Source organism: Pinus tabuliformis, chromosome 2_2 (assembly GCF_031772625.1).
Source record: "Pinus tabuliformis cultivar Carrire ecotype Pingquan chromosome 2_2, CPIR1, whole genome shotgun sequence".
NCBI classification, from domain to species: Eukaryota; Viridiplantae; Streptophyta; class Pinopsida; order Pinales; family Pinaceae; genus Pinus; species Pinus tabuliformis.
This window is the reverse complement of record NC_142300.1, coordinates 1,189,054,854-1,189,073,103: the sequence shown is the minus strand read 5'-3', so window position 1 is coordinate 1,189,073,103 and position 18,250 is coordinate 1,189,054,854. Positions and strand designations below refer to the sequence as shown.

Sequence of the window (18,250 nt, the reverse complement as noted above, 5' to 3'; positions counted from 1 at the left end):
CTGTGAATAAAAAACAGGGTACTATTCGGGTTTGTGTTGATTATCGCGACATCAATCGCGCTTGTCCAAAAGATAACTTTCCTACGCCTTTTATTGATCAGCTTATCGACGATTGCGCAGGAAGCGAAATTTATTCATTTATGGACGGCTTCTCTGGTTACAACCAGATCAACATAGCCCCCGCAGACCAGCACAAGACTGCTTTCATTTGTCCTTGGGGCACCTTCGCTTACAAGAAGCTACCTTTCGGTCTCAAAAATGCCGGTGCCACTTTCCAGCGTGCGATGTCGTATGCTTTTCATGATATCCGACACATCGTACAGCCTTACCTGGATGACCTACCAGCTCATTCAGCTAAACGTCAAGACCATCCATCTCATTTACGCGAAATTTTTCTCCGCTGTCGACACTACTGTATTCGACTCAATCCGCATAAGTGTGTCTTCTGCGTAGAATCTGGCCGACTGCTCGGGTTTATCGTCTCCCGGGAAGGCATCCGCTTGGATCCCCTTAAAGTTGAGGCCATTTTGAATCTTCCTCCCCCTGCCTCCCTACAGCAGTTACAGAGCTTGCAGGGGAAAGCCAATTTTCTCAGACGATTCATCCCAAATTATGCCGAGGTGGCTAAGGGTTTCACGCGATTATTGAAGCGAGACACGCCCTTTCGCTGGGACGCTATCGCTCAGCAATATTTTGAGCGTCTTAAAGACCTTCTGGTCTCAGCTCCGCTCCTAAGACCTCCAAATTACCACCGTGACTACACCCTTTACTTGGCCGCCGCCGATACCACCATCGGCATGGTTTTAGTGCAAGACGACGATGATGGCACCGAGCATGTTGTATATTATCTTAGCCGCAACCTTCTGGATACGGAAACTCGCTATGCATACGTCGAGAAGTTGGCATTGGCAGCTGTCTGTGCCGTCCAACGTTTCCGTCATTACATCCTGTTGCGCACGACGACCGTGATCTCTGATTGCAACCCCATGACCTATATTTTGTCACGTCAGTTGCTGGGGGGCAAATACTCAAAGTGGATCGTAATCCTCCAAGAGTTTGACTTGGAATTCACTGCAGCCAAGTCCAAGAAATCACTGGTCTTCGCCAAACTACTCTGCTCCTTACCATCTCAGTCTACACCATCTCGTTCAGAGGAACATATTCCGGATGAAACGCTATTTCTCATCAGCACTCTCGACCCATGGTACGGGGACATTATCATATATTTACAAACGTCCTCGTTTCGTCCCAATACATCGAAAGAGGCTCGACGACGGATTCGTCACCAAGCTCAACCATACCGCATTTTGGGCGATACCCTGTACCGCCTCGGCGTCGATTTTGTTCTTCGCCGATGCTTAACCCTTGAGGAGGCTGAGCGAGTTTTGAATGACTGCCACTCCGGCGCTTGTGGCGGCCATATGTCCGGATATGCTACCACTCAGAAGATCCTCCGCGCTGGTTATTTCTGGCCTTCTATCTTCAAGGATTGCATCCTTGCTGTACGTGCATGTCACGAATGCCAGGTTTACCACCGGAAGATGCGTGCACCTGCTGCACCACTGCACCCTATCGTAACCGTAGGTCCATTTGCAAAATGGGGCATCGATTATACGTCCTGTAACCCTCGTTCGGCCGGGGGGCATGGGTACATTATCGTTGCTGTGGACTATTTCACCAAGTGGGCCGAAGCAATGCCTACATTAAACGAAGACGGTTACACCGCGGCGCAGTTTTTATTCAATCATATTATCACTCGTTTCAGAGTCCCTCAGGCTATTGTTACAGATCATGGAAAGCATTTCCGAAATCATATGATGACGGAGCTGACAACCCAACTAGGCTTGCGCCAAGATAGTTCGACACCATACTATCCGCAATCCAACGGTCAAGTCGAGGCCGTGAACAAAGTTTTGATCACCATGCTTCAACGCACCGTCAATACGCACAAGTCTAATTGGCACCTTATGCTTTTCCCAGCCTTGTGGGCCTACCGGACTTCAGTGAAGGATGCCACCGGTTTTACCCCATTTCAGTTAGTTTACGGACTGGAGGCTACCCTTCCCGTCGAATGCGAGATTCCTTCATTAAAATTAGCTGTCGAGTTGCTTCCCAACACCACTCCGGTGGAGGAACGGCTTCTTTACTTAGAACGGTTAGACGAGACTCGTCGTTTGGCTTCTCTGGCTATCGAAGCACAGAAGAAGAGAGTCAAAGCTCACTTCGATCAGAATATTCATCCTCGTTCCTTTGTTGAGGGAGATTTAGTACTGCTCTACGATCAAGCTAAGGATAAGCTGGGGGCAGGAAAACTCAAATCCATGTGGTTAGGTCCCTACATCGTGAAAAGAGTTTTACAAAAGGGCGCATATGAGTTGATTGATTATGAAGGAAATCCTCTGGACAAGCCCCGCAACGGGCTGTATCTGAAGAAATATTATGCATAACTTCGCGCATTCACTTTGTATATACGTGTGTTTTGTGTGTTGTGCATGTTTTCGTTTTTGCCTTGGTATGAAAGCGTGTTTGCCTCTTATTGTGTTTTCTTCTTCTTGCGCAGATGTCTAGTGCACCTTATGTTGGTTTCGCTGATGGCGCCTGCCGTAGTACTTGCAATTTGTCATCTGCGGCGTGGGTGATCTACGATCCTCATGGAGAATTGGTAGACCTTCAGGGTGTCTGCCTAGGTCGTACCACTAACAACGTTGCTGAATACAGCGCTGTAATTGAATTACTTGCCGAAGCGGTTGACCTCGGCATCCGAGAATTGGTAGTGAACCTGGACTCCCAGTTGGTCGTCCATCAACTTAACGGGCGATATTCCGTCAGAGACCAACGCATACTAAGGTTGTACCTACGTGCAAGATTGTTGGAACGGAATTTCGATTATATTACATATCAGCATATTCCGAGACGACTAAACACGTTGACTGATGCATTGGCAAATCATGTGTTAGATAGACATTTGCGAAACAGATAACATCATACAAGAAGACATAGAAAGCATAATAGAGTAAAGCATATGTAAATAAATCATTTCAAGCATAGTTTGCATATGAGTGCTTTTAAGCTTGCATTAAAAAACATAAAAATCATGGGTCATGTGTCATGCAAATTCATACATAAGATCACAATTGTACTGAACAATTGCATAACATAAACAAAACATCATCACATGTAACAATGATCCATCCAAAAACCGGTATGTATATATATATATATATCGTGTGGCGCACTAAGGCGCTCAAAAATAAGTGTATATGTCCAAAAATCAGTATGTCTGAGTCATGAGTCTCAAAATGACAGTGGAAATAAAGCCTAGGCGACTATTCGGCTGGATGATGCTCTCTGTAGTACACAGCCGCTCGTGCCACCCGCCTCAGAAGGCGGTGCACCCTGGGTTGCACCCCCACTGTATGGATCTGATGCTCTATGGGGACCTCCTCGACCCCCTGGTAGTCAGGCACCCCCTCCAGCAACCCCTCAAGGTTGCGGATCACAGCCGCTGACGTGTCAACCCCTAGAGGGACTAGGGCCAAGGCTCCAGCTCCCTGTCCCTCTCTCCGTGCCGTGGCAGCCAGGCCAATCGGTCTAGTGGGCCCCACATCTGCATACCATGACATTTATTAAGACATGTACATTAAAAATCCAAAAACATTTAAAAAATTCAAAAGCCAAGAGGTTATACCTGCATCATCCCACTGTTCACCTGGGGGCAGTGCCAGATCAGGGTCATTGCGGAAATCCATGCCCGCATATGGCCAGTCCTCCACAAAGATCTCCTGCTGATCCAGCCAGTCTCGGAAAAATGCTCCCCAGCTATGTGGCCGGCCGCCACCTCCGCGTGGCATGATTCGAGCCCATCGTGAGGCCCTCGTCTCCCGAGGATCCCTGGGAGCATCCACAGCCATCGTCTGTAGCCGCATGGCTGGCACTCGCTCTAGAATGAGCGGGACTAAGATGGACCCGTAGCCGAACTGCTTTGTCTCCCCGCGACGACAGTTGCTCAACTGCCTCTTCATGTTATTGGTCACTGCTGTGCACCAATCAAACACTGTAGGCTCGAGGCAATCGAGAGCTCGCAGGAGATGAGTCTTGGAAGCCTCGTGGTTGGCCATGCTACCCGCTGCCCGGGTCACCATAAACAGGACGGTGCGAAGCACTATGTTTCCCACTGTGGGGATTGCTACTTTCCCACTTCGCGCTTTCTCAGCCTCCGGACATACCCGAGCCATCAGATCATCTAGCGTGCCGCCGCTAGGTCGCTGTCCCTCTATGATGGGCCGCTCACCCCGGCGTGACAACCCAGTCAAAAAGAAGATATCCATGTGGTCAAACTCGATATCCTGACCCCGGATAGTGAATTTCATATCCACCGGGTTCCATGCCCTGATCAGTAGCTCGAGAAGATCATGCTGAGCTCTTAGGCGAGGTGTGAGAAAAAATTTCATAAAACCGCAAGCCCGCATGGCATTGCAGCAATCCACATTCCCCCAAGCAGCTATATCTTCCACATCGTGCACTCTTTCCTGCCATTGGAAAGCCATGGTGTCCTGCACAAGCCATAGAAACCAATTAGAAGCGCTAGCATTGGAAATTTTACGTCCATTTTGAAACAAAATAATTTTTCCGCGCCAGCGCGGCTGTTTTAAAAACAGACGCGCTGGCCGCGGCAGCCCTTTGTTAATTTTCGAGGTCAGCGCGGAAGAACACGGGTTTTCCGCGCTGACCCGAAGTTGGCCACGTTTTGTTCTAATTCGGTCAGCGCGGACCCGCGTGGGATATCCGCGCTGACCGAGGGCGCATCCATGCACCAAAAATTCACCCAATTGGGCAAATTTAACCGTTAAAATCCTACCAAAAACGACCAGAATGCAGGGCAAGGGAACGAGAACCTACCTGGAGGAAGCGGTTCGAGAAATAGTGTCCGTACGAGCTGGAAATCACTTCGTCAACTTTCTAGCTTCTCCACGTCCTTCACGTTCCAGAATAGTAAAATGGTAAAAATGACTTCTTACCCCCCTCTATTTATAGTAAAAACTCATAAACTTGCCATATTTTTGGGTTTTTGCCATTTTTAACCATAGTTTTAGCCCTGAGTTTGTTAAATACATGTTTTAATATGTTTTTACACATATCGAATGGATTTATGCGGGTAGTGCTTCTGTGCAGGTTCAGATAAACCAACTTGGTCATGACGGTCCTCCGTTCATATGGTCCCCGAACATGTCGTCTTTAAGCTCTTTTCCGACATTAAACAAGAGAAGATAGCCGAGCCTCCTTTCAGCTCGTTAAAAGGAACGGGAGGCGGTCATTTTAAGCTCTTTTTCGGACCGTGTAACTTAAAAAGATTGCCGGGTGTTTGTCGTTTCACACTCGTTATAGGCCCTAAAATGACGTGTTTCCGACCGCTTTTTTACTTTTTCGGGTCAAAAGCACTATTCACGAAAAGTACTCCTCGGTCGTAATGACCGGGCGGTTCTTTCGAGCATAGTTTTATACTTTTTCGGGCTCGAGAGACACAACTGTACGAAAAAGGACCCCCCCTGGAGTCTTCTTTTTGCTGTCTTTTCAGGCTCTCTAAACAAGAAAAGACGCCGAGTTTTTCCTTTGTCAGGCTCGTTAAACATTTGATGACATCGGGTATTGTCGAAATGACGCTCCTCAAGCATATGCTATCCCCGTCAAGCTTGTCATCCAAAAATAATCGGGGTACCTGCCAGAAATGGTGGGGAAAATGGAACTGTAATCGTAGTCGTGTCGGCAGTATGTCGCTCTTGAACATGGCACTCTTCTGCTTCGTGTCTGGGTGGGACCATCCCATCTTATCTTTCACTGGCCTCCGTGGGTTTGGGTTATCCTATTTGACCTCTCATCTGCTTATTGCCCTGTCACCATGACCCTTACTCATTTGATGTCAAATACTGCCAAGCCCGCCACAGTGCCGCCGATATGTTTAAGAGAAGTTGACTTCTGTAATAATACAACCTCATCTGCTATCTCACACAAATCATTTGTCCTCTGTCTCGCGTCGATGATGTGGGAAACATTATGGCCCACCTTCGATCAAGGTCACTTCCTGTCGACTTCAGCTCATTATCCGGGAAGGCGACTTAGAGACTCCCTTCAGGTGCCTTAGAGCCTGCATGCCTCAATGGCAGGTTCTTCGTGTTCGACGAGAGGTTTTCATCATTGGCCTCCGATCGGATGATTCCGTGGATGTTCGACACCAGCTCATTGATTCACATACCGCGGATTGTACCTATAGTACCTTGAGGGCCATTGTCATTATTGGTGGTACCTCTCGCGTCTGTTAACAGTTTTCACCATTGACTGGTAATCAGACGATGTTCATGCATGTTCGACTTCGACTCATATATTCACATGCTTGAACTTGTACTTTGTTCGGATCGGGACGGAGCGCAAGACCCTGGATCCCTGTCTGTTATGGTCCAGGTTGCGATTTTGTGGATGATCATTACATGACTCATTGATGGATGGCTGTGCCCATACCTGAGTCTTCATGGATGGCTGCGACCATACCTTATCATTATTATGGTCTCTTTAGCTGGGTGGCTGCGTCCATTCCACAGACCTTTTCGCATGTCTTTTGGATGGCTGCGCCCATGCCTCGACTGCATGTACTTGATTATCAGAGATGTTTTGGTCCTTCCTGGTGGTTTTCCAGTTCGGCGTGTGTTGTAAAGCATTTCACCCCTCCCACTCTCTCGGTCTTCATGCTTTAGGGGGCATCTGTTACGCAGTAATTTGTCACTGCCTTCCTGTCAGCCACCCTGCTGTGTCAATCACTAAGCTTCATGTCTTCTGAACTAGCCCAGAAACCCATTTTTCCAAAAGTTTTATGCATCAGCGCGTCTGTTTTAAAAATACCCGCGATGACTGGCGCTTCATAGTGTATTCCGTGCGCTGCCAGCGCGGAAGAACATCCCTTTCCCGCGCTGGTGAACATCGCGCCTTTACCGTGTGCTTCCGCGCTGACATGACTGTCCCAGTTATTGAGATGCGCCGACAGCGCGACAGTTTCCTCATTATCCGCGCTGATCCAGTTTGGGCGAATTCGTTCAAACAACCAGCCTTCCAGATAACTCCAGGCTTGGTTGTTAGCTTTGTGAATATCGACTCCTTTCTATGGCATGACTGTTCGACCTTTTGCAACCATTTCCCTCAAAGATAAGCTCATCCTTCCACCCTTTTAGGAGACTCCTTCTCCTATATAAACTTCCACCATTACCATGAGTAGCTAGTTAGACTTAGCTTGGAATAGCTTGGATTGTACAGAGCTTGTAGTGCTCAGATTGCTGCTATAGGTGTGGTGTGCTAGGTGTGGAAGTGATTGATTGCTTAGGGAAGGTTGTTTTGTGTTATTTGTGTGAGAGAGAGAGTTGTTTGTCTTGGGAGAATCATCCTCAAAGGTGAATGCTTGAGATACATGCTGACTGGCCCCTCCTGAGAAGGTTACCGACGTCAGAACATTTGGTTGTACTCTTCTCTATTTTGATTAATAATAGATGACTGCTATTATCGTTCCATTCTCATTTGTCTATGCAATGGTTAAATGTGAATTACATCTTTTCTGACTGATGTATGGTTGCTTTTACTAGATTTTACGCTTGTGTTTGTTTCCCCTTCGTGTGTGCAGGTATCTATTCGCGGAGATCGCGGAGGATTGTGACCAGCCGAAGCGGAGGAGCGAAGGCAAAATCTCTTCGTCAAACGACAGCGCAGGGATCCAAGTAGGTGCTCTTTACCTCTTGTTTAATTGTAACTAGGAACATGCGTAGCAGCATTGTGTGATTGTTGCTAGACCCTTGCTGGGCTAGTAGGGATCGCCTCCATCCGTAGAGGGGATTTACCTCTCCAACAACATCCATACAAATGGACATTTTTTTCTTTGAGTTGATATTCAATGTATTGGTAGGTGTTCATGTTAAAACATTAAATCCATACAAATGGAGATGGAAATTAGATTTAGTAATCAACAAGGCCGCATAGCTTGCATTCCCTGCAGCTTAGTTTAATAAAATATTTTAATACCATGTCATGTTGTATGTTCTCCAAACAATAATAAAATTGTAAAATGAGTTTTGTAGTTTTTTTTTTTTTGAAGGTGGAAAAACCTATTAAACTCAGTTGTCAAACCAACAGTCAGGACAACCATCTCTCGCTGCTATCCGCGAATGTCGGTTTGACGCATCACTGTTATCAAGGAAAACCACGCCACCTGTAATAACCCACTCGTGGTCCGTAAGGGAGCAGGCTATCACTCCTGCTAGATGCCTCTAGGTCTTGGGCCGTTAGCCTATTTCTTTACGTCCGAGGAAGATGAGCTCTTAGCCAAGCATAAGCAGTTTTACGGCATACTCGAGGCCGGTAAAATGAGTTATATGAATACTCGTTTAACTTTTTTTTTATTAATTTTTTAATATAATTAAATTAAACACTTTTTGGGTAGATAAAGGTTATATATATATATATATATATATATATATATATATATATATATATAATTGACATAGAAGAAAATGATAACAAGTTAATAATTATTTATTTAATATTAAAGATGACAATTTTTTTATATAATGCTCATATTATAGTACACATGGCATGTCATTAGAGTATAGATTGATATAATGAGAGTTTTCAATACTTTACACCAATGAGAAAATGCAATTTTTGAATTTAATTACAAACCATTTGTGTTTATGGGACATAGTAATTAATATATAATGTTATTTTTCAAATTATTTATATTTATTGTACATAGTAATTAATAATAGAGTACACAAAAGTCAATTATTGTCATGATTACACAATAAGAGGGGAGACATTTCAACCAATCATATTTGAGATAAATAAAAATAAATTTTATTTAAAACTAATAAATTTAATTTAATAATGTTAAACTGTGGATAGATTTTAAATTTTTTTTAGCAAAAAAACTAATAACAACTCAATGAAAAATTGAATACTTTATTTATATCCTAAGAGTCACAAGTATAATAAGTAAAGTGCAGTACAGTGAATAAGTTAATTGCACATGAAAATTAGACTTGGTAATCACTTTATGAACCCAACATGCAGAGCATCTCGAACAAAATATGTGGGTGTCAACCCTGAAAACAAAACGAGGAATCTAGAGAGTGTCCGTAGCATCTAGACTTGGCAACTAAGTCGTCCCTAACGCGTAGAAATGCTTATAAATCCTCGTCACTGGTCTACAAATAAGTGAAGATCCCTTATTTGTTGCAGAAATCCAACAGGAATCTCTGCGCAGCTGCCTTCATTTCTGAACCACAACGCTAAATTCTTCTGGTAATCGTATCTCATTATGCTCATTGTGATAACGTGGAAATTTCAGAATTGGTTCACTGTTTTACATTGATTGGTTCAGACTCCACTAACATGACCTATAGATGCCAGAATGAGTTTGGTGGGCAAGATTTAATGAAGTAATGTATTATGGAACTTCGCTTTGATGTCTGATTTCGCAGATTGGTGTTTGGCATAGTGTGTAGCGTGTAACAATGAGCTGGTATTCCAGGCAGGCAGGTTCCCTTGGCCATGGCGGGGTATGTGGCTGTTAACCTAATTCTATTTCAGTTTATATGTATGTTCACTTGGCCATCTCTCGTGTTAACCTATATCTATTTCAGTTTATATGTATTTTTTTGTTTTGACTTTATCATAACTCTGTTGGAATTGCATGTTGATTTATCATTGTTATTTAAAAAGATCACCCTATTATAATTATTGGCTGGTAAGTTATAAAAGCAAGCTTTCATCTTTGCCAAATATTTTGAGGTCTTTAACTTTTAACTTATTTTTTACATCTCAACAAAAAAATATGTTTTTTACCCAACAAACACAGTTTTAGAGCATACTGATTAGCTTTTGTTAAAAACTAATGTTTTATTTTGCAATTTTCTCTATTACTAAATATTAAATTTGTTTAAATTATTTGATTTTTTTTAATTTAGTAATTTGTGTGATAGTAAGTTAATTAATTAATTTATTTTTTAACCCGATCTCAATCACCGCCCAATACCGATATTGTTTGACTTTTCTTTTGTGAAAAAAAATGGTTGTGATTGGAATCTCGTTTAACTGCAGAGGGTAGTGATTGAAATTTAATTTTAAGTGTACTAGGATGTATTTAAAATGGACATTACCTTAAGGTTTATTTTGATATCCATTTCTAAATTGCAATGAAAATGTATATGTTTTGTTTATCCTTTTCTCCCTAGTCCACACAAATGGCACATTTATTAAATATTAGAATTTGGAAAAGGTGTCTTGAGCTTCAGAGTTTGCACACGAGCTTAGCAACTTTCGGTGTTTAGGTGGGCTACTTTGCTGCATTGGGGATTGCACTGTTCCTTCATTATATTGTATGGCTGCACTTGCATTTTTGGTAACTCTTACCTATTTCAATGCAGAGAAAATTTGAAACCAAAGGTGAATGTTCTGAAAAGAAATTGGGGAAACAACCACGAGTGGCACTGGTTATAGGGGTAACAGGAATCGTGGGCAATAGCTTGGCAGAAATCTTGCCTTTGCCTGACACTCCCGGTGGACCTTGGAAAATTTATGGAGTTGCTAGGAGGCCGAAGCCAGATTGGTCGCTAGATACTCCAGTTGAATACATTCAATGTGATGTTTTGGAGAGAGAACTCACTTTGGAAAAGATTTCACCATTGAAGGATGTCACCCATCTTTTCTGGGTTGTTTGGGTGAGCAGGAAAACAGAGGAGCAGAATTGTGAGGACAATGGAAGAATGTTGAGAAATGTGTTAGATGCACTCGTGCCCAATGCAGAGAATTTCCAGCACATCTGTCTTCAGACTGGGGCAAAAAGCTACTTGGGTCCATCTGATGCAGTGGCCAGGAATCGCAATTTTCAGCAGCACGAGCCACCTTATCATGAAGAGCTTCCTAGGTTACCTGTGCCCAATTTTTATTACACACTGGAGGATATTGTTTTTGAGGCTGCCAAAAAGAAAGAAGGATTAACATGGTCCATTCACCGCCCCACAATCATATTTGGCTTCTCTCCTTGGAGCTTAATGAATGCTGTATGCACACTCTGTGTTTATGCTGCCATCTGCAAACATGAGGGGCTGCCCTTCAAATTCCCAGGCAACACAATTGGATGGGAACAGCTTATGGATATATCTGATGCAGATTTGATTGCAGAGCAAGAAATTTGGGCTGCCACAGACCTTTATGCCAAGAACCAGGCTTTTAATTGTACTAATGGAGATGTGCTTAAATGGAAACGCCTTTGGGGTATCATAGCAGAAAAATTTGGTCTAGAGCCATCACCATACGAGGGTGAAGGCTTTAGACTGGTTGAGGTTATGAAAGACAAAGGTCCAGTCTGGGATGCAATTGTCAGAGAAAATAATCTCCACCCAACAAAGATTGGAGAAGTGGGAAACTGGTGGTTTGCAGATGCTATATTAAATCGTAGCCGGGAAATGGTACATAGCATGAATAAAAGTAAAGAGTATGGTTTCTTTGGGTTTCGAAATACAGAAACTTCTCTGGCACATTGGATCGACAAAATGAAGGCATCTGATGTTGTTCCTTAAACTTGATCCATATTTATGTCTCCAATTAAAACCAAGTGGAGGAGTTACTTTACCAGTTCACTTAGAGCTTGGTTTTGTGATTCAGGATGCTTATGTTATATTCTGAATGTTCATTTAAAGCATAGTTCTAGTGGGATGTGTATAATTAGTGAAATTAGGGTTTTGAAAATTTGCTTGATGTGTGATTTTGCAATGGACTCAAATAAAGAGCTGGAACTCCAGACAAGAATTTCTTTCAATAAAGCAATTCCCGGGTGGAAATAGTTCTGACTTTCAACAAAAGCCTGAGTTTCTTCCCTGTTTTATGATGTAATGTAGACATTCATAATACTTCTCTGCAACTTTAATGATGTTGTAGATCACATCCAGATGATTATGTAAACATAAATTGTGATCAAACGCAGCGATTGTGTTGCTTTGAAATATCAACTCAGCCTACTGTTCAAGATATCAACTCAGCCTAGATCATTCTTGGTCTCTGTGTATTACATTTCTTAAGAGTACCAGATGCAATAGTCATAATTGGTAAAATGATCTACTCAGAGATTTGCAGTCCATATTGCAAATGGCTTTAGCTTTTAAATGGGAAATGTTTCTGCAAACTTAGTTCTTGATATTCACTTTTGCTGTAGTTTAATTAGGGGGAGGAATTGCCTGAAAAGATATGGAAGTTCCAGTTATATTTAGAGAAAATCTGGTAAATCCAAGTTATAGTTGTTAAACTTCAAAATTATTTTAGGTGTCCTACATGTTTTTGATGGTGCTGAATCTATTTCCACCATCAAAAACACGATTCAAACACTACCTTTACAACAAAATTTGAAATTTTTTACCCAATTTCCAAATGGTTAACTTTTCACTTTTAAATGGTCAATGATATCTGAGGTTTAAAGTTAAAATTGCCTTTCACTTTTATGTGTGTAATGTTTCCTAAAACATAGTTTTCGCTTTTCATTTTTAAATCGGTAATGATTTCTGACGTTTAGACTTCAAAAAATTGGGAGAGGTGTAATGTGGGAGGCCAATGTGGAGGGTAAAACATAGGTGGGATGCCAATGTGAAGGGTAAAACATAATTTTTTTTGGGTAGGGTTCTAGAAATATTTAGGTTGACTTTACACCATTTTTATTATAATGTTTTGTAATTGAATAGATATTTTTTTCACAAGTATGTGAATTGGTAATACGGTATGGAAAGAAGAGAAATTGCTTACATCTAATTTAAATCTGAATTTAAGTATGTGAATTGGTAATACATTGTGGAAAGAAGAAATTGCTTAAATTGTTTAGATCTGTTTTAAATCTGAATTTAAAGAGCACTGAGATGATCAAGTCTGATATGGAGCATATATTTTTAAGTATTATAGGTTTATATTATTTGGAGCATATATTTTTAAGTATTATATGTTTATGTTATTTACTCTAGAGTTCGAGTTTTTTAGGAGTGGGATTTATTAATACATTAAAAACATATAGAGTTAAAAAAAACATTTTAAACAAAAAGTCCAAGGACCATGTTGGTAGTAAATTTTAGTTGAGATGGAGTAGATATTTGTAACTACCATAAGTTTATCCTATTTACTCTAGACTTCTAGTACCCTAGGGTTTTTCACGAAGGATTCATTAATACATTAAAAAATCTATATAGTAAAAAAAACATTTTAAACAAAAAAATCTAAAATTCTATTGATTTTAGCCAAAGTAACCATTTCATCCATTACTACTAATTAATAAAAATAATTAAATTTGAAAAAAAAATTATATTTTTTCATTTCAATTTATAATTTATAATTTATAATTTTTTTAATTTAAATACAACACATCTCTACATTACTCAATAAGTCACATATCATTTCTTGAAAATCAAATGCAAAACGTATATATATTACTCAATAAGTGGGATAGCTGCAAAACAACATAGTCATTGCCTCCTTTGGTAGTTATGATATCTGTCGTTCATGTCAATCTAAGGCTTGAAATTTACTTTAAATCATGTTATCACCATCATGAAAGTATAATATAATTCAAGAATATAATATAATTTGGAAATAAAAATATAAGACAATATTTTGAAATACAAAATATAAGAAAACAACTTAGCCCCAATGGTTAACTCAATTGGACCTGGAGTTCTCATTGCTAAAGCACCATTGAGATCACGGGGCCAATTCTCCTCGACGCCCTCATTTTAGGCTTTGCTTTCCTAATACACCTATGGGATGTGATCTCTTATTTTATCTCCCCAATTAATCATATTGAAATATATATTATTTTAGTTTTAGATTTACATATTCACAAATGAAATGTTTATTACATTTGAGGATATTCTGAAAATCTACAAAGTTCAGCCTAAGGGGTTGTGATGCCCTACCTTGTTAATTGGGGCACTGATTTCTAATGTCATTCAATGTCCGTCACAATATTGTATAACAACAATTGTTGGTTTTGGTTGCAACTCCACTTATTTACTCTTTGTATCTTAGAAACAAATTAAATGGAAAACCCACAGTTTTGGTCTTCCTGATAGTCTTTAAATGTTTTGAAGGAATTTGTTTGATTGGGTTTTTCAGGGGTATTTCTCGTCACATACATTTTCTTAATATATATGCCCCTTAACGCGACATACTAGATGCATGTGGGATTCTTAAGATTGGTTCGATGATCATTATTGGGGATCTTAATGGCACTCTTTCAGGCGACGAGTGTTAGGGCTCGAAATGTCGGGTTGATCCCTTAGTAAGTTACCTACGGTGCCTCTTCATTGGTAATAATCTGTTGGATGTTCACCCTTTTCCCCTGGTTTTGACATGGGCGAATGGCAAATCAAGTTCAAAAAGAAGTTGGATACATTTTTTATTCATGAGAATTTATTTGAGACTCCGGGGAATGTGAGATCATGGGTTTTGCATGAAAATATTTTGTATCACTCGCCAATCCTGCTTCAATGGCATGGGGGATTAAGGTGGAAGGGGTTCCCTTTTAAATTCAAAAGAATTTGGCTGAGGATGAAGACTTTAAAAAGCTGGTTAGGGGGTCCTGGACTTCCTTGGAAACTCTAATTGATGATTCAACAATGAGACTTATTTCAGTCAAATTAAAGAGATTAAATAGTAAGGTTCGAATTTGGGAGAGATTTAAAATGCACAAAATAAGGGAGGATTTAGTGAGGATTGAGGCGGATATGGCATGCTTGGAAATTAAAGTGGACCCTGGAGCCCTGTCTCCTCTACATCTTTCGCGCATGCAGGAGTTGAAAAGCGAGAAAAGGCATATTCTAAACATTCAGGAGGAAACTTGGCATCTCAAAAGTCAGACACTTTGGATTAAGGAAGGGGATCGAAATACATGTTTCTTATAACAGTATGCCTCTTAGCGGAGGAAAAGGAATTCTATTTGGGAGATAGAATATGCTTGATGTGACAGGGTCTATAATACCACGAACATTCAGAGGGAGGTGGTTCTCTATTTCGAGAGCTTATTCATTGTTCATTTAGGGGTGCACATTCACGATCAACTATGGGGGTTAGACGCCTTCCCAGACACGTTCTTTGTAGAACTAAATGGTGAAGTGGGAAGGCCTTCTTCCATTGAAGAGGTCTCTGTGGTACTTAAATCTTTTGCGAAGGATAAATGTCCTAGTCCTCATGGCTAGACAGTTGAACTATTATTGTAATTTTTTGATGTCATGGGATTGGATATTTTGAATATGGTAGAGGAACCTCGTATCTCATGTAGGATCTCTAGGGAAATCAACTCCACTTTTATAACTCTCATCTTGAAATCTTCCCACTCGACTTCTTTCTCAGTTTTTTTCCCTATCTCCCTTTGCAACATTTCTTATAAGTTGATTTCTAAGATCATTCTCTGCTAATTAATTGTATCCATTTTAGCTCATATCTCTGTCGAGCAGTTCGGTTTTCTCCCCAACCTGCAAATTCATGATGCGGTTCCCATTTCAAAGGAATGTATGACTCGATTCATACAAGGAAAAATATGCTTTTCTTATGAAATTGGATCTCCATAAATCCTACGATTGTGTCGATTGGACTTTCCTAAGATTGACTCTTATAAAGATAGGGCTTTATGTACTAAATATATAATGGGTTATGGCTTATGTGACATCTACAAACTTTGTTGTTCTGATAAATGGTTCCCCTTCAAATTTCTTTTGGGCTGGTAGAGGACTCTATCAAGGTTTTTATTTATCCCCCTTACTATTCATTCTAGTTATGGATGGTCTAAGATTGAAAATTGGGGAGGTGCGCAAGCATGGGGTTTTCTGTGGGGTTCAGGTAACCCGTAGAGTTGTAATCACACATTTATTTTTGTTGATGATGTTTTAACCTTTGGGCAGGTATCCTAGGCAAGGTGGAATGTATTACACTATATTCTTTTTAGATCCGGTGTTGCTTCTGGATTATGTACCAATGATAAAATTTCTGTTTTGGTACATTTTTATGGAGATGTGGAGGAAATCGACAAAATTGCCAAACTTTTTGGGGTTGCATGGTCTAGAATTTGGAAGATGGTCTTTCATATCTGGGTTTCAGATTGAAACCAAACAATTACAAAATTTTAGATTGGCATTGGTTATTGGAGAAATTGTAGAAGAGATTATCTTTATGGTCATATCGTTGGCTATCCTTGGGGGCCAGATATACACTTATCCAATCTGTTCTGCAACAAATTTTGGTGTATTGGATGCATCTTTTCTTGCTCGATTCAAAAATCATTCTTTGGATTAAAGTTATTTTGTCACACTTTCTATGGTTTGGTGCTAGGTGGGACCATAAATTTCATCTAGTTGGCTTGGACACCATTTTGATTGGCAAGGACTATGGTGGATGGGGTTTGTTGGACCTGAAAATTTTGGGTGGGCACTTTTAACCAAAGTTTGTGGAGAGATTTTCCTGGCAAAGGTTTTTGGAAACATATTATATCTCACAAATATTTGAAACACAAGACATTATTTTGGCGGACATGAGCAAAATTTCAATTCATACTCGGTTGTAGAGAGGTTGCGTTACACATCATACTGGGCTATAGAGGCTATAGAATGAGCATATCAGCTCAACCAATATTAAAGGGAGAAATTAGTTTATAAAACAAAAATGGGTATTAATATTGTTATGCAGTAAATTGTCACTGTCTCCTTGTCAGTCTCCCTATTGTGCCATGAAATCAAATGCACCATGCTCATGCTCTCTTAACTGGCCAAATGACCCACTTTGCCAAAGTTTATTTCATCAGCGTGACTGTTATTAAAATAACCGCGCTGACTGGCGGCTGATAGTGCAACTGATGTGCTGCCAGCGTGGAAGCACACGGGTTTTCCGCGCTGGTTGAATTTCATGAGCCAGCGCATCCTATGCTTGTACTAAGTCACGCTGACACAGCCTGCTCCGTTATTAAGATGCGCTGTCAGTGCTCCAGTTCAGTGTTACACCCGCGCTGATCCAGTTTGGGCGAATTTGTTCTAACAGCCAACCTTCCAGATAACTCCAGACCTGGTTGTTAGCCTTGTGAGTATCGCCCTCCCTTCTATGGCATGTCTGTTCGTGATTTGGAACCACCTTCCTTGCAGATAAGCTCATCCTCCCACCATTCATGGAGACTCCTTCTCCTATTTAAGCCTCTACCATTGCCATGAGCAGCCAGTTTTGGGATAGTTTCTGATAGTGTCGAATTCATAGTGCTTAGAGTGCTGCTGCTAGTAGGTAGTTGGTGTGACAAGTGTGGATTTGCTAGAGGAAGCTTAAGGAAGGTTGTGAGTATTGCTTGTGTGAGAGAGAGCTTTTGTTTTGGGAGAATCTACCTCCAAGGGTGAATGCTTAAGAGACTTGCTGGCTGGACCCTCTAGAGAAGGACTTAATAATAGATGACTACTGTTATGGTTCCATTCTCATTTGTCTTTGTAATGGTTAATGTGAATTACATCCTTTCTGACTGATGTATAATTGCATTTATTAGATTTCACGTTTGTGTTTGTGTTTCTCTTCGTGTGTGCAGGTATCTATCTACGGGGATTGTGGAAGATCGTGACCGGCCAAAGCGAAGGAGCGAGAACGACATCTCTTCATCAAACAATAGCGTTGGAATCCAAGTAGGTGTTCATTGCCTGTCTTTCATTTGCAATTAGTAACTTGCACAGTGGCATTGATTGATTGTTGCTAGACCCATTCTGGGCTAGTAGGGATCGCCTCTATCCGTAGAGGGGATTTACCTCTCCCACAATTTGGTGACCATACTGGGGAGCTGGCCTTTGTCTCTTTTTGTTCATTCTTGTTTTTGAGTTTGATTGTGACTCTCTTTTAAAAAATTAGGGGTTAGTCCTCTGCTTTTAACTTCCCTGGTTCAATCTGGGAAGTTCCTTAATTGTTTAAAGAGTTCTTGCCTTGGTTTGGGAGTTTTTGGCTTGATTCTGCCTGTTTTTTAGCCTCAGCGCGGTTTATATCAAAACAGTTGCGCTGACAGTGCATAGCTGTCTCTTTGACTTCGTTGTCATCGCGCTTTTACGTAAAACAGTCGCGACGGTTCTGAAATCGAACCAGCGCGCTTAAGTCGTGTCCTTCCGCGCTGACAGCGCTTTGTTGCTACGCGTGACTTCTGGTCAGCGCATTGTTGCTGCGGGCTACCCGC

At 41.1% G+C, this 18,250-nt stretch overlaps 1 protein-coding gene across 3 annotated transcripts in view; it reads left to right on the top strand.

Moving 5' to 3' along the window:
- Positions 1 to 12,097, top strand: part of LOC149197749 (3-oxo-Delta(4,5)-steroid 5-beta-reductase-like) — a 57,426-nt gene extending 45,329 nt beyond the window's left edge. Inside the window, exons 1-3 of one of the 3 annotated variants that reach the window (XM_089405944.1) lie at positions 9,259 to 9,333; positions 9,530 to 9,590; positions 10,458 to 12,097. In XM_089405944.1, coding sequence (XP_089262070.1) covers positions 9,546 to 9,590; positions 10,458 to 11,612 — 1,200 coding nt within the window. In that variant the 5' untranslated portion in view covers positions 9,259 to 9,333; positions 9,530 to 9,545 and the 3' untranslated portion in view covers positions 11,613 to 12,097. Of the gene's footprint in view, positions 1 to 9,258; positions 9,334 to 9,512; positions 9,591 to 10,457 lie in introns of those variants that run through there. The other 2 variants (XM_089405942.1, XM_089405943.1) reach the window with 2 other exon arrangements.
- Positions 12,098 to 18,250: the final 6,153 nt, after the last annotated feature.